The sequence below is a fragment of the Andrographis paniculata genome, unplaced genomic scaffold (genome assembly GCF_009805555.1).
Source record: "Andrographis paniculata isolate CXL003 unplaced genomic scaffold, ASM980555v1 Contig54END, whole genome shotgun sequence".
Lineage (NCBI taxonomy): Eukaryota > Viridiplantae > Streptophyta > Magnoliopsida > Lamiales > Acanthaceae > Andrographis > Andrographis paniculata.
In genome coordinates this window covers 1,952,662-1,972,999 of record NW_026137589.1, presented here as the reverse complement: position 1 = coordinate 1,972,999, position 20,338 = coordinate 1,952,662, and the positions used below count along the sequence as shown (strand labels likewise).

At 33.2% G+C, this 20,338-nt stretch overlaps 3 protein-coding genes across 3 annotated transcripts; 2 read left to right on the top strand and 1 right to left on the bottom strand.

The window, feature by feature from the left end:
• Positions 1-315: 315 nt before the first annotated feature.
• Positions 316-3,863, top strand: LOC127255631 (granule-bound starch synthase 1, chloroplastic/amyloplastic-like). The gene is made up of 14 exons (XM_051281271.1): positions 316-475; positions 721-1,058; positions 1,144-1,224; positions 1,322-1,420; positions 1,508-1,597; positions 1,728-1,791; positions 1,871-1,971; positions 2,053-2,162; positions 2,241-2,484; positions 2,552-2,728; positions 2,816-3,007; positions 3,108-3,194; positions 3,285-3,413; positions 3,520-3,863. Exons 2-14 carry the CDS (start codon positions 723-725, stop codon positions 3,634-3,636), a joined length of 1,827 nt encoding a protein of 608 aa, XP_051137228.1. The 5' UTR covers positions 316-475; positions 721-722; the 3' UTR covers positions 3,637-3,863.
• A 1,419-nt stretch (positions 3,864-5,282) lies between these two features.
• Positions 5,283-8,608, top strand: LOC127255865 (protein FAR1-RELATED SEQUENCE 5-like). Its single transcript, XM_051281617.1, has 5 exons — positions 5,283-5,594; positions 6,217-6,268; positions 7,459-8,137; positions 8,186-8,368; positions 8,524-8,608. Exons 1-5 carry the CDS (start codon positions 5,283-5,285, stop codon positions 8,606-8,608), a joined length of 1,311 nt encoding a protein of 436 aa, XP_051137574.1.
• A 4,948-nt stretch (positions 8,609-13,556) lies between these two features.
• Positions 13,557-19,797, bottom strand: LOC127256001 (metal-nicotianamine transporter YSL1). Its single transcript, XM_051281828.1, has 7 exons — positions 19,099-19,797; positions 18,844-19,019; positions 18,230-18,324; positions 17,981-18,118; positions 17,713-17,902; positions 16,495-16,612; positions 13,557-14,629 (listed from the first exon to the last, which is right to left on the bottom strand). Exons 1-7 carry the CDS (start codon positions 19,520-19,522, stop codon positions 13,692-13,694), a joined length of 2,079 nt encoding a protein of 692 aa, XP_051137785.1. The 5' UTR covers positions 19,523-19,797; the 3' UTR covers positions 13,557-13,691.
• Positions 19,798-20,338: the final 541 nt, after the last annotated feature.

Sequence of the window (20,338 nt, the reverse complement as noted above, 5' to 3'; positions counted from 1 at the left end):
TCGTCCAATTTATAAGTAATTTATTTATATTTTATAAAATTTTTAAAATAATAATATTTTAATTATAATAGATATTTAAAATTAGTATATAAATATTTTTGCTAACATAATAATAAAGTATAAATATTTCTAAAAAAAATATTTTTAAAATAATTAATTCGGAAAAAAAATAAAATATGCAATAGTAGAACGAGGAATATTATCTTGACACGAGGAACGAACAATGACTTGTGGAGCCCAGGAGACATAAATTTGTGGTTCCATTTCAGTGAAACAGCTGATGGGGTGATGGAATTTCCCGCCACTAATATCTCGCCACGTGTAACAGCGATGGCACACTTTTCGACGAACCGTACATATAGAAGCTGAAGAAGTTCGCCTTTCTGCCGCTCTCCACCAGCGCCACCGTAAACGTCGAAGCTGCGGCCACTGGTGAACCTCCTCCGGTGTGAACTGGACTGAATTGTTTGCGTTGGTACTGTACCATTTGTCTCATGCTTCGTGCTTTATTCATATGTTAGCATTCGAAAATTTTCTTTCGATATCAAGCGTGTAATGATTCAGAGCTACAATCTCAATAATTGCTGTTGGGAGGATGATTTCATTTTAGGAATTCTGAACATTTTTCTTAAGATTTACAGAGTTTCGGAGGTTCTGATTTGTGTTTCTTAGGGTTTCTGTTTTACTGACGCTTATTTGTTAATTTTGTGACTCGTACAGCTATGGCGACCATAACCGCCTCATACTTTGTGTCGCATATACACGGAGGTAGGGCATCATTGGAATCCAAGGCTAATTTTGCACGGGTTGGCCTGAGGAACAATCCGACAACTCACGATGGATTAAGAACACTCAGCAACATTGATCTGCTCCAAATGAGAAGCACTGTGAAAGCCAAGGTAAAACAGAACACCAATGGAAAAATCAAAAAAGTCAGGGCACCTGCAAACGTAGTTGTCTGCGGGATGAGTATATGTTTCGTATCAGCTGAATGTGGTCCGTGGAGTAAAACTGGAGGGCTTGGTGATGTTCTCGCAGGATTGCCTCCAGCCATGGCGGTAGGCATACCTTAATCGATTCAAATTTCAAAGAATATCTTTATACAAATACAAATCATATACATTTGCTTGATATTTTTCCCAGGCAAACGGACACAGGGTGATGTCAGTTTCTCCGCGCTATGATCAGTATAAAGATGCATGGGACACTGGTGTGGTTGTGGAGGTGAGCTTTTTTTTTTTTTTTTTTTTATCTGCTTTTTTCACTATATTGTCTCTATATGTTTAATGGAAAATTTACATGATTGGTGGTCTTAATGCAGGTAAAAGTTGGAGGTAGTATTGAGGTAGTGAGATATTTTCACTGCTACAAGCGTGGAGTCGACCGTGTATTTGTAGATCATCCCATATTCCTGGAGAAGGTAAGTTGATACATTGACAATGTAGACAGTTTTTTTCTTATATATCAGTTTGGTTGTATCAACGATTTTAATTTTGCTCTTTGAAAGGTCTGGGGCAAAACTCAATCGAAGGTTTATGGCCCCAATGCTGGTACTGACTATGATGACAACCAACTTCGATTCAGCTTGTTGTGCCAGGTGACTTTCCATTGAAACTTTTAAGACTCCATTAGTGTCGGCACTATGTGTTATAGCTCATGTATCTTTGGCTTTACCACAATGCTTTTTAAATGGTACTTGGTGTGATCTTGGCACTGTAAATTCACAGGCTGCCTTGGAGGCTCCAAGGGTGTTGAACTTGAACAGCAGCAAATATTTCTCAGGACCATACGGTAGCTTAGTAATTATTCGATTGAAATTGTGCATTATAATACTTGAGAATCATGTGTCTTAGCTGAGTACTTTGTTTAGGTGAGAACATTATATTCGTCGCAAATGATTGGCACACTGCTTTGCTTCCGTGCTACCTAAAGTCTATGTATCAGGCCAGAGGAATCTATATGAATGCGCGGGTAAGAAAAGGAATAATTTATGCTTATGTGGATGCCGCAGAAACAATGTTTTTAATGTGTATTTATCGCCATCTCTTTTAGGTTGCCTTCTGCATCCACAATATTGCCTACCAAGGAAGATTTGCATTCTCAGACTTCCATCTTCTCAACCTGCCCGATAAATTCATAACTTCTTTCGACTTCATTGATGGGTATGGACAAGTGACAAACAATCTTATGTCGTCGTAATAATGATAGCTGCTGATTAAACTTATCAATATCAATTTCAGGTACGACAAACCAGTCAAGGGACGGAAGATTAATTGGATGAGGGCTGCTATAAAAGAGTGTCACAGACTTCTTACAGTGAGCTCTAACTATGCAAAAGAGGTTGTTTCTGGGGATGCGAAAGGAGTCGAATTGTATAGAGAAATCCGGGAGGCTAGCATAACCGGGATTGAGAATGGGATGGACACCCAGGAGTGGAATCCAGCAACTGATAAATACATTGACTTTCACTATGACATCACTACCGTAAGATCCCTTTTCGTTCAGATTTCAGGAAGAGATGTTCTGTTTCCTTATGAATTCGTAACTCCAGGTTATGGATGCCAAGCCTTTATTAAAGGAAGCGCTTCAAGCTGCAGTCGGGTTGCCTGTAGACAGGAACATTCCCGTCATTGGATTTATTGGTAGGCTTGAAGAACAGAAAGGCTCGGATATTCTTGTTGCCGCCATACCCAAGTTTATTTCAATGAACGTGCAGATAATCATCCTCGTAAGTTGTGAATCGATTGATTGTTTCGGCTACGATAACTGCAGATGCTTCGACCAAATGTGTAAAATTTTCTTTTCTCGGTATCAGGGAACTGGAAAGAAGACATTCGAGCAGCAGATCGAACAGCTTGAGGCGCTGTATCCGGACAAAGCAAGAGGAGTGGCCAAATTCAACGTCCCCTTGGCGCATTTGATAACTGCGGGCGCCGATTATATGCTGATCCCGAGTAGATTCGAACCTTGTGGTCTTATTCAGCTACATGCCATGAGATATGGGACGGTAAGTCCTACCCTCGTAATAAAATAAAAAAAAAAATTATTTAATAATTCTTTCTTATTCGATGAATTAATATGCATCTATGAAACTGTGGCTCGACCAGATACCAATCTGTGCTTCAACTGGCGGGCTTGTCGATACAGTGAAGGAAGGCTTCACCGGATTCCACATGGGAGATTTCAACGTCGAGGTAGTAATTAAGCTTCACTACTCAGTCCTTTCCGCAGGCATTCGATCAGAGCCAATACCGGTAACTCTTTTTTAATACTTTGACGAGCAGTGCGCCACGGTGGACCCGGCCGATGTGCTGAAGATAGTTATGGGTGTTGCTAAGGCTCTGGCCATCTACGGTACCCTTGCCATGGCCAAAATGATCAGAAATTGCATGTCGCAGGATCTATCGTGGAAGGTGGTTTCGATGGCCAGCTACATGCATATATATATATATATGTGTGTAACTAGCTTATCGAATGTAGGGAGTAACTAACTCGACATGTTTTGTGTGTTTGTAATAGGGGCCTGCAAAGAAGTGGGAGCTGGTGCTGCTGAGCCTCGGCGTGGCCGGAAGCGAGCCCGGAATCGACGGCGAAGAGATCGCGCCGCAGTCCAAGGAAAATGTGGCAACTCCTTGAAGGTACCTTTCGTCTCTGCAAGTTAAAATAAACTAACCAACCCGCTAACAGAGCTCTAGATGTACGTATGTATGTATGTATGTATGTATGTATTTGTGTGTTCTAAGCTTAGGACATGCATGTAGTTTTGCCTAGTTAATGTTGTTGTAATAAAGCAGCAGCAGAGAATGATTGTTTCATGCGTTGGGGGAAATTGTGGTTTATAAATTATTGCGTTTCTGCTGCAACTCTCTCCACTCGGATATCTATTGAAAAAGTTGTTCCGTGAGACCACAGCAATGAAGATATCGGACTACTCCTCAATAATTTAACTCACTTTTATTGTCTCTCTCCGCCATCTCAACGAGATATTCTTTTTCATTTTATATCCGCAACAAAAAAAAAAAAAAAAAAAGTTCATTTTTATTTTTCATCATTATATATACATTATTAATTATATAATTAATCAATATTAAATTAATAATATTTTTTGTAATATTTTTAATTTATTAAAATTCTAAATAATACTTTTATATATTATTTAATTTTAATTAATTTATTTTTATTATTAAAACTTTATTATCAAAATATATGTTTATATTGTATTTTTATTATTATAACTATTATTTTAATTGATAAAATAAAATAGAGATAATAATTAAAATTTCAAAATTAACAATACAATAGAAATATTTAATGTTAATATTTTTTTTAAAAAAAATTAAAAAATATACTCAACTTTCGTAGAATATAAAATTTTATAATTATAATAAATATCATAAAATAAAATTACAGTAATATATTTAATAAAAAAATATATAAACAAATTATACATATATACCACTATCAGAAAAACGTGATTTGTGTTTGAAAAATTACCTCGGAATCTGTAAAAATACAAATAAAATATATTTTAAAATCAGGTGGATTCGGATAATTAAAATGGCTTTGGAACTTCCGAAACCAAAATAAATGACTTTGAAATTTTCGAGACCAATGTGAAAATATATTTTATTATATTAAATGGCCTCACAATTTCAGATTTTAAATCAAAAATGTATTTTATTATATTCAATTGATTTGGAATTTTCGATACTAAATTAAATATATATTTTATTATATTAAATAGTTTCAAAATTTTCGAAACTAAATTAAATATATACTTTTATTATATTAAATAGCTTTAGAATTTTTGAGACTAAATTAAACATATATTTTATTATATAAAATAGTTTTGAAAATTCCGAAGCAAAATTAAAATTTTATTAAAACCAAAATTCAAATTCAAATTCTCCCTCTTGTTTTCTCTCTCTCTCTCTCTCTCGCTCTTTCTCTCTCTCCTATTTTCTCTTTCTCTAAGTCGCTCACTCTCCATCTCATTCTCTTGTTTTTTCTTTCTCTCTCTCTCAAACCTTTTCTTCTCAGACGAAACCTCCTGCACCCTAACATTCAAACCTCTCCTCCTCCTCTTTTTTTTTTGCCGACGGAGGCAGCGTAAAAGACAGCGACGAAGGAGACAACGGTGGTGGCGGAGACAACTGCGGCTCCTCTTTCTTCTTCTTCTTGTCCGACAGTGACGAAAGAGACAACGGCGGTCACGATGACAGCGGCGGACCGGCGGCGTCAGCGTCAACGCAGCCCTTCCTGATTCTTCTTCTTCTCCGAAAATGGCGGCGGCGGTGACAACGACAATGGCAGGGCATTCTCTTTCTTCTTCTTCTCCTCCTTCGTTTTCTCTCCATCTCCGGCAGCAGGTGCAGCAGCGGCGGGCGGCGGCCGCGGCGGGGGCAGCAGCGATGTGCAGAGCATTCTCTTTCTTCTTCTTCTCCTCGTTTGTTTTCTCTTCGTCTCCGCGGCAGGTGCAGCAGCGGCGGGCGAGGGCGGGGGAGGCTCTTTCTTCTTCTTCTTCTCCTCCTTCGTTTTCTCTCCGGAAACAGTGGCAGCAGCGGCGGGCGGACGGGCAGCAACGGCGGGCAGGGGTGGGTCTTTATATATATTTATTTTTTAAAAAAAATAAAATTAACATTTGCCTTGGAAATTCCAAAGCAATTTGAAATAAATTTATTATATAGCGCGTGCTCTCAAAATATATTCATTTATTTAAAAAAAATTAACAATTATTTCAGAAATTCTGAAGCCTTTGGAAATAGTCTCGGAAAGTCCGAAACAATATAAATGGCAACAAACTTTTCTCTTCGGGTACAATTCCGAGACAATTTCCGAAGCAAAAATTAATTTGCTTTGAAACCCTTTTAAATTCCGAATCATTTTTTCCGAAACTTTATATATTATATATATATATATACACATGTCATGTGTCCTATTTTAATGGGACAAATAACATAAAATGAATATCTTCAAAACGGGTTGGGATCTCCTGTCAGATATATCTCTCTGTCGCCCTTGTCGATCCAATTGGAGGGCGATAGACTTTCCTTGTGGCCCTTGTCGATCCAATTGGAGGGCCATAGACAGATGCATCCTTACTCCTTTTTTATACTTTTTTTTTTTAAAATAAAAATTTAATTTTTATTACAATTTACAAATTTATCCCTAAATTTCAATAGGAGTTTTATTTCTCTTTTAACCCCTAAATTCCAGTACATTTTTTCGAAACAAGGATTCAGTACCCCATCGCCGTGGCTCGGTGCCAGTACGTTACCACAGCTTGCCGACCAGCCCGTCGCCGTCGCTCTCTTCTTCCGGTCATCGTTGAAAAATTTCTCAAGACACTATTCTTACCGTCATGCACTCTCATTTGGTTTTTCATCCTTAGTTACAGTTTTTTTTCCATCCTCTTATACAAAAAAAAAAAGGTAAATTATTATTATTATTATTATTATTGTGCTAAACTATTTTTTGAAAATCATTCATTGCAGTATAAATTTGGAGTTTTTGTCATTTATTTTACTAATTTGAAAATTCGATTTGAAATTTAGTTGTTGTGGATTTATATATGTAGTTGTGTGTGCTTTTGTTTGTAAATCCATTGAAATTTGGCATTTTTTATTTGATTGTGATTTACTTTATAGGTATGGAATTGTATAATTTAGGTTCGCCATCTCAAACAGAGACCGAAACAATTCAAATTGGAATGTTGTTTGATTCAGAGGAAACAACATATCAATACTATCTAAGTTATGCTAAAAATATCGGTTTTGGCATAAAAAGACACAAGATGGATAAAGATAAAAATGGTAAAATCATATCCAGAATTTTAGCTTGTAGTGCTGAAGGAAAACATGAGGAGGATAGGAGAAGTATTAATGTGAAAGCGCCATGACCAATAATAAGATTTGATTGCAAGGCTAGAATAAAAATTTGCTTGAAAGAGAATGAAAAATATCAGGTTGTTGAGTTTATTTCTTTTGCATCTCCTGCAAATTGAGATGGCAGAATGTGTGGGACTTACTTTAAAACTCTCTCATAATCTTATGGTTAAAGAAGCTGGTGGCCGAGACAGCTTAGGATTTATTGAGCAAGACCATAAGAATTATTTACGCTCAAAGAGAACAAAAAATATGAAAATTGGAGATATCGGTGGAGTGCTTGAGTTTTTGCAGGAGATGCAAAAGAAAGATCCGAATACTTCGTATTCAATTCAAGTTGATGAAGATGATATGATAACTAATTTTTTTTGGGCAGACGGCAGAATGAAAGTAGATTACTCTGATTTTGGAGATGTTGTGAGTTTCAACACCACGTATAGAAAGAATAGAGAAATCTGCCCTTTTGCATTGTTTGTCGGTGTCAATCATCATCGACAAACAATAATCTTTGGTGCCTCACTTTTATAAAATGAGACAATCCCTTCATTTGAATGATTGTTTGATACATTCGCAGACACCATGGGTGGAAAAAAGCCTATCACTATTTTGACAGATCATGATCATGCTATGGCGAATGCATTAGATACAAGATGGCCGCCTGAAACTTGCCACAGGTTATGTATTTGGCATATCTATCAAAATGCTGCAATACATTTAAGTGGAGTTTTTGAAAAATATAAAGATTTTGCACATCATTTTGGAAAGTGTATTTATGATTGTGAAGAAGATGATGAATTTATGCGTGAATGGGATAAAATGTTGGAGAAGTATGATATAATGGAGAATGAATGGTTGAAGAGATTGTTTAGAGTAAAAGAAAAATGGGCATTGGTATATGGGCGCCAATTCTTTTGTGCTGATATTACTACGACACAACGTAGTGAAAGTATGAATAGTGTTGTCAAAAGATTTGTGAGTTCCAAGAACCCTTTACGAGTATTTTTTGAACGATTCGAAAATTTAATTGTATCTCACCGATATGAGGAGTTGATTGCTGATTTTAAAGCGCGTACGAGTGCTCTGGTCCTTCCTTTACCTGTTCAACTCTTGAAACATGTTGCAAGTGTGTATACACCTAAAGTTTTTAAGGATTTTCAAAATGAACTAGGGAAAGCTTATGATTGTGCGGTGGTTCTTAGTGACATTTATGAAATAGCAGCAGCTTATCATGTCAGTTATTTGGGAAGGTCAAGGTATCATGTTGTGAACTTTAACTCTTTTGATGATACTGTTTCTTGTAGTTGTAAGAAGTTTGAATTTGGTGGCTTGTTATGTGATCATGCGTTGAAAGTCCTGACAAATAATAATGTTTTTAAGATCCCAAAGCAATATGTGATGAAAAGATGGACAAAATCTGCTAAGAGTGGAGTGGTGTTTTCTTTGGAAGATGGCGTGGATGATCCTAAGAAAATGGCGGGCATTAGGTATAGGGATTTGAATTTGTTTTTCAACAAATTAGTGATAAGAGCTTCAGAATCTAAAGAAACATATGAATTGGCTAAAGAATTATTTGTGAAGACCGCTGAGAAGGTGAATGAATATTTGAGTGAGCGATCATCTGTGAGCGATACTCAAGCAGCTTTAAGGATGAGAGCAGCTCCGGAGAAAGAAGGCAACGTACACGTGAAGGGGATAAAGACAAAAGCAAGAATACGTTCCGGTAAAAAATCAAAAAGTGGGTTGGAAAAGAATTCCAAGAAAAAAAAAAAAACAACCGGAGGTACAAAGAAATTCATTTTAAATTTAAAAAATGCAATAATTTTAGTATTTGTCCTTATATTATTTCACTTGATATTAATATAATTATATTATTTTTTAAATAGTCATCTATAAATGAGACGCGTGTTGAAGGACATGACATTCTATCGAGGCAAGATCAAATAGCCCCGCAATATGTTTACTTTTTTATACTTTATTTTTTTATTTTATTTTTTTAACGTTATGCTTTTTTTTTTTTTTCTAATTTATATTTTTAATTATAGATTGGAACACTTAATTCAAGATCAAACTTGCATTCCCAATGCCCCGATGATTCAAAATATGCTTTGAATTTCACTCAATTACTTGAGGTATTTTTTTTATATAATTCATGTTGTGATTTTATGATTTGAATTATTGTATTTTCGCTCAAGTACTAACACTTACATTTATACAGGTTCAGTCATCCCGTATTCATGGATCTTGTGGCGACATATAATAGGTTTGAATGAAACTTGTTTTGTTGTGCGAAGTTATCAGTTTTATCTTTAGATGGAATGATTTTGCAGATATTTCCAATGCCGATGACACTTTTCTTATATCTTTTGGTTATTTTGTAAGAAAGAGAGATGATGGAACAACATTTCAACTATCAAGCTGAATGATTCTACAACTTGAGTTGTTATTGTTTCGAATCTTGTTTTTGTGTTTTGAGTCTCTGCATTTGTATTGCTAATAAATCTTTCATGCAGACAAATTAAGCTTGCAATTTTTATTTTTTTTTTATTGTTTAATGCTATTATGAGAGTTGATTTTGTATTATTATGAATGAATTTTGAAAACTTAAAAAAAAATTAATGTTTGTAAATTAATATTAACTTGCATATGTACACAGCATAATAATAATAATAATAATAATAATAATAATAATAATAATAATAATAATAATAATAATAATAATACTTCTTAATTCACTACACTTTTGATTGTATCATATTGATTATATAAATAAACAACTAACATATGTAAGCAATATATCTAGTAGTAATACTCTGCATAATTAGGAATTATGTATAAGTATGTATACCAACTGCTACACATAATAAAATCCAATTGAGCTTAATACAATCTAATAGTCGGTCTACATTGCCTTAAAATTATCTATCAGGATTGCATATGTATATATATAGATTATTGACGATATAGTTAATTAATTGATGTGGTCTCTTCTTCTTTAATCTGCATATTTGACCTTCTTTTGAAAACCAATCAAGTCCACTCAATATAGTTTTCCATCATTTGGCATTATTGACATTGTTGAGTCCCAATAGATTATTCGCATGACATGTTGCAACATTTGAATCCAAACACATCCATATTCAAAACACACCTGGTGCAATAACTTCATATATTTCAGAAAGAAATGAATGCATATATAAGCCTTTAGTCCCTGCACAAAGTTAAAGTTTAAATATAAACAAATTTGGACAACATGCAAATATAAGCTTGCACACCTAATTGATGGCAAGTACAAAGCATAAATAATGTCATTCGGTTTAAATTATCAAAAGACATGCAAAATAAAACATAAATATCATTGCAGTTGTAATAATATTCTGAGCTTCATAGGAGCCAAGACTAAAAATAATACATTGAATGAATTTTTTTTAAGTGATGGAGTACTAATATACTTCATTTAACCTAACACCAACACAACAAAATTTTTAATCTCATGCTTCTTCATTTGTTCACCAACATAACAGAGTAAAACAAAATATAAGAAATACTAATTTAATCCCAGAATTCGACCAGCACAAGACTTTATTCTCCATTTCAGTTTTCAACAATTTTTCTTAACACCACCTTAATTTTCATAGTTGTTTCAAGTTTCGGCAATCATAGAACAAACAACACCTTAACTTTCATTTATACATAAAAATTACACTAAAAACGAACTTTAATCATTTACCTCTTCCCAACAGAATAGCTGAAAGATACAGAATATCTTATTCATAAGCCGTGGGTTGTGCCGAGACAAAATGAAGCACTCAAAATCAAACTTATCTCCAAACAATTCAAAAAATTGTATACACAGCCCCTAAAGAACAAAATCTAACCATGTTTAACAAATTATAAACCTGAAATTGAAAAAACAAAATTTAACTCTGTATTCACAAATCATAAACCTAAAATTAAAAAATCTCAAATATATCGATATTAGAATTAACACAAAAAACAATAAAGTTTAAATCCTAAATCAATAAAATTAGATTAAAATTGTAAAAATCGTACCCATCTTTAGCTCGGCAAGACGATTAGAAGATGGCTGGAGGATTTCTGATGGTGGGTGGGTTGGGAAAGAGGAAATATCACCGTGTACTTGGGAGGAGAGGGAATAGAGCAGCAACGGACTGGACAATGATGACGGCGAGAGACTAGGTGGTGAGCGGTGGCGACGGCCTGGTCGGCGATGGAATGGCTGGGTCGTTCAAACAAAAATAAAAATCATATCTGGGGTTTAAAGTGAAATAAAATTGTAAATTAAATTTAGGGGTGAATTTGTAAATTGCAATAAAAATTAAATTTTTATTTAAAAAAATGAAAAAAAAAAAAAAGTAGTAAAGAGGCATCCGTCTGTCACCCCTAATTGGTTCGACACGGGGACAAAAGATGTGTTATATATAATTTTATTTTATTTGGAGAGAAAATCTCTTGTTATTTTATTTTTGTTTTTTTATATATAATTTTTCTAGTTGGCAAGTTCTCCAAAGTGGAGAACTTTTCTCCATTGTAACTGCCCTGAGAGAGATATAATAGCAAGGGGTAAATTCTTCACCAATTTTATAATTCAACCCACTATTAAAAAAGTAAATAAATAAATAAGATTTTATATTATGAAATAAATAAGATTTTATATTATGATATCTAATTTTTATTTTGTAAAAAGTGTCTAAAATCTCACTGTATAATTATACTAATAAATTTTGTAATAATCATAATATAACTATAGTAATGATAACATTTATTTATGACTAATTATCATTCATATTGTATGTATATATTATCTCTATTTTGGTCCTGTACTTCACAGAAAACAGAACATTTTTCATGTATTCGATGACTGAAGGGAAAAAAAAAAAAAGAAAAAAGAATTAAGGTAGATCATAGATGATCCAAATCTATTTGAAAAGAAAATATACAAATAATCTACTAATACTAATTATGTATATGTATAGAAAGATCAATAAAGTTCCAATAAAGTTCCGGAAGATATAACCTATCACTTCGGACTAGAATATACGGAAAATCCTGTCGAGATTGTGGGGTGAACTTGCGATCGTAAAATTATGGGTTCTAAACTTTGTAATTAAACTTAGGCATGGGTGAATTTGTCACTGTAAATTCATGAATTCAAACTTTATAATTAAATTTAAAGATATCACAGCTCAAGATCCAATCCGAATATATATCATTAGATTCGCGACTTATATTGGATTTGGTTATTTTCAAATTTGATTATATTTGAACTTGATCTGGTGTATACTTTATGTGTTCGAAATACCTGAAATATCTTTATGATTCTTTAATACTTTCACCCAACAACTCGAACTCGAGCATGGCGTACATCCAAATTATGTATTTATTTTTAAAAAATTATAATAAAATCATCAAACATTAATAAATCAAATTCAATAAAATATTTATACGATAGAAATTATTATTTTTTAAATATCACAAATATATTGTTATTATATTAATCGAGTCAAGTTTGAACTAGGTCTAACTATCCTTAAACCCTAACTTGATGAACTCACAAAAATTATACTCTTTCGTACGAAATTTAATAAATATTATATTTAATGAGAGTTGGTGATAGTTGATAATTGTCTTAGTATGTAAAAATTATTTTATTTCTATAATGTGTAAAGTTAACCGTAATAATGTAATATTGTTGTAAATAAGTATACATATAAAGATATTTGTAATACATAATGAGGTCCATATATACTACAAAAATATTCTCTTTGTCCCGCGATGGATGAACCCTTTTATTAGGGATACGGTTTTTTAGGTAGTGTAGATTAGTAAATTCTTAATAATAAGTTACGATATTAGTTTATTATTTTTTATATGAATAATATTATTGGTATTTTAAAAAATTTTAAGATTATATCTCGAAAAAATATATGCAATATGGATATCATTTTGTAGATAATAAAATTTTATATAATACAAATATTTTTTTTATTTAACCATAAATTAGTTTATAAAAAATGAGAAGTTTTAAATATAGATAAAAAATTATGTTAATTGAATAGAGAGATAAAAATAAAAGGGTTTTGAGTTCTATGCGTAAGATGTTAGAAGTTTAATTAAATTGATTTATATTTGTTAAATATGTTTAAAATTGATAAAATTGTCAAAAATAGAAAGAGGTCATCTTTTGTGGGACGTACACAAAAAAAAAAAATCATCTGTGACGGAACGGAGGGAGTATATTTTTTATTTAAATAATAAAATACTCCCTCCGTCAACTCATAAAGTATACAATTACTTTTGGCGTGGTGTTTAAAAAATAATAGTATTTTAATTATAGTGGGTAGTTAAAAGTAGTGTAATGACATTTTTGCCTTTGCTTTTTTGGTGTAAAAGTAATGATGTGATGTAAGGTAAGGATATTTATGGAAAAAAAGTAAGGTATTTAATAAAATATTTACTTTATAATTTAACGTCTTAAAATAGAAATATGTATACTTTTTAACTCGACGGAAGAAGTATATTCTTACCGAATATAAGTTAGCTCCACATCCAGTTTCAAATATGTCCAAACTCATTGTCAACCCACTCAAATCATATGTGGATTGCCATTTTTCTTGCAACCCTCGTTACATTTGGAATCATAAAAAAAAATGCTTCACATCAAACTGTATGTATATATAGTTCGGAAATTTTGCACTTGTGCTAGAAAATAAAACTTCATTGGCATCTACAACGTCATTTCATCCTCGTTATCACTCATAGTTTCAAATAAAAAAATACTTAAGGACATCATTTGAGCGCAGAAGCCGGCAAGAACCTCATACAAATCGGCGGCCGGATCTTCGCCAACGCCAAGATCGACGCCGGCAGCGACCACAGCCCCTCGCCGCAAATGAACCCCGACGCCACCGCCGGAACCATCACCCGCGCCGTCGCGGGGCGCACTTTCTGCCACACAAACACCAACAAACTCCCGACGCACATATCGATCGCAAAGTACCCTCCGATCAAAAACGGCACCGCCATCGCCGTCGGGAGCGGCATCCACTTCCCGACCCTCGCCGGCGCCATATCCTTCGCCAAATTAACCGCGACGGCGAACGCGAAAAACCCGTAGCAAAGCTGCAAACAGTGCTGGGGCAGGGCCGAGAAGCCCTGCACCCCAATGATGGCCAAGTTGCGATAAATTATCGCATACGGCGCCTTAAATTCCCCGGCATTGTTCCCGACGTCGAACGCCTTATAAAACAAGAAAAAGCTCAACGGCGAGACGATGCAACCCAACGCCGTCCCGATCGCCTGGCTGAGCAGCATCGCCCGCGGCGACGTCAACGTCAAATGCCCAGTCTTTAAATCTTGCATAAGGATGCACGAGACGTTGATGATCGATTTGAAGAGCCCGCAAGCGGCGAGTGCGGCGATGACGCCGTGCTCCTTCCCCGACATCGCGGCGATCGTGAATAGGCCCACTTTTCCGTAGTTGTACGACATGTTTATGTCGGTCAATCCCGCGCCGTAGGCGTTGCAAAAGGCTAGAGACGGCGCGACTACGTAGGACATGAGTATGAAGTACCATTTGAGCTCGGGTATTATGTGGGGGATCGCTATGGTCGATATTACGGCTAGGAGTAGGTAACCGGTGCCGGCTAGCCACAACGGGATGCTTTCTCTTACAAATACCTCGTCGTTACGCGCGTTGTCTCCGCTCTTGTGTTCGCCCGACGCCTCTGCATTGAGAAACACATTGTCGTCAGCGTCGAATGTAGCTACACGTTGCATGAGATCTCGAAAAAAATATATATATTATCGATGATCATAAGTCGATTTATACTTTCTCAGTCCATTTGTAAAGTTTGTATTTGCGTTTTTTTGTTGATTTTGGAATATTAATTATTATATCAGAATATAGTACAAATTAAATAAAATGGACAAAAATACTTCTATTAGTGTTATAATAGTAATAGAATGGCGTTTATACAAAAAAATAAAATTAAAAAATACAAATATAAGGATATTTTTAATATTAAATGCAATGACGCAAAAAGTAAATATAAATTTATTAAATGAACGGAGAGTATTTGACAATAATTTTTTTATTTTTTTTAAAACGTAAAATGAATGAATTTTGAATTAGTTCTTTATACAGAAATTGCCCGTAGTAATAAATAATGGACATGTACATGAAAGGTACATTAAGTCATTGCTTATGTTAGAGCCCAATTTATAATATAAGGGTTTTTTGATGATTTTTTATGACAAAATTGCTTATAATTTATTTCTACTTTGGAAAGTGGGTATCATAATTTTCTTGTGATTTAAAAATTGTATAAAATTTACTCATATTTTAAAAAATATTGCATATAGTTCACTAAAAATTGTGTGAGATTCTTTCGTATTTTTAAAAAATCTGCATAAAATCCCCTAGAAAAGGGATCTTAATGTAATGTTATGAAAACATGAGAAAATTTCATGCAGTTTTTGAATTAGAGAATGATGCAAACTTTTTAAACTACAGGTGGATTATAAGCATTTTTGCCGTTTTTTATTATGATTTTTCTATAAACATATATAAAATTAAACATCATTTTTTATTAAAAGTATTATATTTGAAATTATATTAATATTAAGTATATTATATCAAATAATTATTATACTTTGAAATTTTATTATTCTCAAACATATACTCTATCCGTCCCAATACAATAGTCTTGTTTATCATTTTTGTCCGTCTCAAAACAATAGTCTCATTTTCATAAATAACCATATCGTCATAAAACTATCCCTGTTTTTTCATTATTATTACGAAATTGCCACTAATTTTTACACTAATATACTCACAAAGGCAAAAAAGTCATTTATCATTACTTTTTACCAACTGCTAATATAATATCATTATTCCTTAAATCTCGTGCCAAACACAACAAACATTATACTTTTGGGACGGAGGGAGTATCAAATTAACATTTTTTTTTTTTTTGGATGTTTTTGATATTTTAGGTTAAAAAATTGTTTAATAAAAAATATATATATTTTTTTTTAAAATTATGTTTAAAACGACAATGGGTTGCAGTATTGATTGGAATTAATCAACACCGATTAATTCTATTATGTATATGATAAAAATAGACACCCCAATATAGACACATGTTATAATTGCTCTCATTCAAGATCACATTATTAACATAATGTGAATGTTAACAGTACATACCGACATTAATCTTAGCACATTTAACATGTTAATACTACACACAATATACTGTAATGATATACACACACTACAAAAAAATAATATATTTATAACGGAATTCCGTCCCTAAAGTTTATGTAACTAACGTAATTCTATTCTCAATTCCGTCTCTGATGTCATTAGTAACGGAAAAAAGTATATTTAAAGACAAAAAAGTTTTGTTACAAAAATAATTTTTTCGTGCAGTGACAACACATATTGTTTTAATTTCAGTCATATATTGCATGTATCATTACCATGCCCTGATTTAGCACCTAACCATATCCGTTTGTAAATATTATATTTTGAGTTAAAAAATAAATATTAAATGTGTCTCGGATCTAATATTATTACGAATATATTTACCTGAATTTTGAGCTTTGGCTGCATTGATCCGACCGCGCATATTAACTGCAGTGACATACAGTATCTTAGCGAAGTTGTAGAGTCCGTCGCCGAGGAGGAGAGCAATGGAGATGAACACCTGCCAAGAAATAGGGAATTCCATGAATAAATCGATTAATCAATAAAAGTTTTATTTATATTTTATAAAACATTACATAGAATCCCGCCAATTAAAATATATTCAAAAATATATTTCATATGTTATCAGTATAAAATAAAAAAAAATATAAGTGTTTAAAAATAAATATAATGCAATTTCTAAACTAAAATTCTTGATTTTGTATTTGAATTTTAAATTCTAATTTAAATAATTGCATTCAATATGATATATTATAAAAAATTGTTTTTATAATAAAAAAAATCTGTCATTTTTTTTTATTTGTCTACTCTGAAAAAGAACAAAGTTAATTTTCAACCAAACTAAGGAAGACCATTAGGCTTTCTTTGTAGCAATTTATTCATTGTCATTTATTTCGAGATATCTCAAAATATTTATAATTTTCTTTAAATTTATACCTTGTTTTTTGTTTTGTTTTATCTTTATAACTATAGGCTTTGTTTAGATAGGGAGTTTCGAAGCTTTTTTGTAAGAGAAAAAATGTATTTGATATGATGTTTTTTTAAAAATAAATAGTACAAAATGAGTTAAAATATATTGTGTAAACAAAGTCTATATCTTTAAAAAGTCATAAAAAAAAGCTAAAAAATAAATTTGAACACAAAAATAAAAATAAAAAAACAAACAAAAATCACTTTTAGCAAAGTTCAAAAGTAAATTTGAAAAGATTTTGTCACAATATCATACTATCTATTAAGTTCCTTTGTTACAATAGATAGTACTCCCTCTGTCCCAGATACTATGTCCACGTTGCCGTTTATGTCCGTCCCACGTACCATGTCACTTTTCTTTCTTGGAAAATGATTACATACTTTAATCTCATTTTAAATTTTTTAATTTTAATTAAACTAATTAGTTATCTTAATCTTAATTTATAATTATTTATATTATAGAATAATTATTTTCACTAATACATTCTTAATTATCTACTAATTACACTTCTCCTAAAATACCGTGTCTATAGTGTAGTAGATAGGGTATCTGGGACGGAGAGAGTATAATTTTAAAATAGATAAAAAAAAAAAAAAAAAAAAAGGAGAAAAAAAGAAAAAGAAATGAACCTTGTAGCCATTAAGGCTCTTCATGCTGGCTTCGGGTATAGTGGAAGGGAACCATTTGCCTTTAAGGTTGGCAATGAGAGGCCACATCATCCCGTAAGAGAGCACTGCTCCAAGAAGCAACGAAAAGTTGACTATGTGGGAGCAGATCATCCCTGTCCCCACGTAAGTCAAGCTAAAGTCAAAATAAAATCTGCAAACCAAAAATCAATCTTAAAGTCCCCAAAAATTGAAATTAATTAAAGAAAGTCAAAAGGTACAAGTAGCGTACGTGTGCTTCCAGGCTTGCAGTCCGAAAGTGGGAAATTGGACGAAACCACAGAGCCCTTCTTTGGCGGCGAAAAACCATTGGAACAAACCCCACACGAAGCTCACACTGAACGACTTCAAGAATCCCCCGACCTGCTTTCTGCACATGCACATGCACATGCACATGCCAAGTATATATATATATATTTAATTAATTAATTATTACATTAATTTTTGGATAAATTAATTAAGATTAATGATATACTACTACTTGGCGAATTTGTCGCCCTTGCTGTGGAAGCCATTGATCAGTACTGCCGTCGCCATTCCGCTTGGGAACGTCAACTTGTAGTCGACTATCAGAACCTGACCCACCCACCCCCAAAAATAAATTAATTATAATTGAAATTGCACTACTGTAAAAACTAGTAAATTAATTTAATTGCACTGTATGTAATAAGTAATTAATTAATTACTACTGCTACTACTAAAGATCCCAATTGCAGGAAGCGTTGACTATATATCTTTTTAATTATGGAGATTTATATAATTCAATCGAGATGGATAACTAGTTTGTGGTCCTTACTTCGCTTAAAATAAATTTCAAACAATACTATATTTTTTTTAATATAATAGCAAAAAATTACCAGTATTTAGTTAGTATGACGTTTTAGAATAAAAATTATCAAAATTTTGAGTTTGTTTAGACAGGGGTTTTGGAAGATTTTGGAAATTTGAAAGTTTGGATAAAATAAAAATTTAGTTTTTGATTTGATTTTTTGTGAGAAATAAAATGCATTTTATGTGATTGATTTTTGAAAAATGGATATTGTTAAATGAATAAAAGTGTGTCCAGTAGAGTAAAGTAGTACTCGTATTACTTACTTTTCGGAGAGGGACGAGGACGAAAAGTCCGATGAAGCAGACGAGGAAGAGGAAAGCAGTCATCCAGCCGAGTGAAGGGTCTTTGACGCTGGAGGCTGTGTTGCCTTCCACGCTCGACCCCCCCGACTGCTCGAACGTCTTCCTGTTCATCCCCAGCAGGTACGATCCAAACCCCCCTGCAAATATTTATATATTTAGAGAGAGAGAGAGAGAGAGATCTAGAGAGAGAGAAAATAAAATGAATGACGTGGCGACCTCCGACGGCGATTCCGTAGCATGCAACGACGCAGGTCTGGATCATGGTGTTCTCCTGCTTGGTGAAGGGGGAAGAAGACATCCCGACCTTCCGGACAACCTTGGACCAGGCCGAGACGAGGATGAACCCCAGCAGCGCCGCCGACACGTTCAGGTTCGGGGTGATCCCCGTTGTCAGATTCAGCTTCATCGCTATCACGCTGAACAGCGACCCGATCACCACGCTCGCAACCACCCCCCTCACCGTTATCTGCTTCTGCCATGGCGCCGACCTCCTCGATTTCCACTCCTCCTCCTCCTCCTCGGACTCCGCTAATATTACTTCATCATCATCGTTATTATTATTATTATTAATCCTCGCCGGCGGTGTCTCCTCCTCCATTTTCCGGTCTGATAATTCTCGGTCTCTCCTGCTCTGGCTCATGGCTCAATTAATTAATTAATTGCAGAGATGGAGAGGGAATTATTAATTAGTGGATAAGAATGAGGAGACACAGTGGAGGGAATGAATTGAATTCTGCCTCGGCTGATGCTGTTGAGGTTGGTAAGAGAGATGACAGAAGGAAGAAGAAGATGAAGATGAAGATGAAGAATGGCACTGTCCAATAATTATATATATATAAAAGAGTTTCGAAGAGTAACAGCCAATGAGTGTAGGTGCAGATGGGGGTGTGCTGTGCTGTCTTTATGATGAATCAAGAAAGGGTTTGTTGGGTTAGTTTTTACTAACCACCTCTTAATGTGGATCCACCTATAATTTACATTGGATTTCTTCATTTTATATTTTTAAATTATATTTGATAATATAAACAATAATAATATTTTTATTCCAAGTAAAAGTATGTATTTTTTTTTTTTGTTCCACTTCAAAATATTTTTACGTGTCTCACTAAAAAATATAATGTAATCATACACTAGTACTAAAATATCTTTAATTTTTATTTAAATTACAAAGATATCATTATACATACAATTATATTTTACATAAAGATAAATTACAAAAATTTTACATTAAAAACTCTTACATATAAACTTTCACTAATATATAAAATATTAATAGTTTTTAATTTTTATTACCAAATTCCAAAAAATCCTTTATAAATAAAACGGAGAGAGTATTTATTTGTACAAATTTTAACATATAACAATATTTTAATTCTAGTAATTAAGTAATTAAAAGTAGTATAAAAATATTTTACTTTTTAATATAAAAATAATAATATAATGATAAATATGTAAG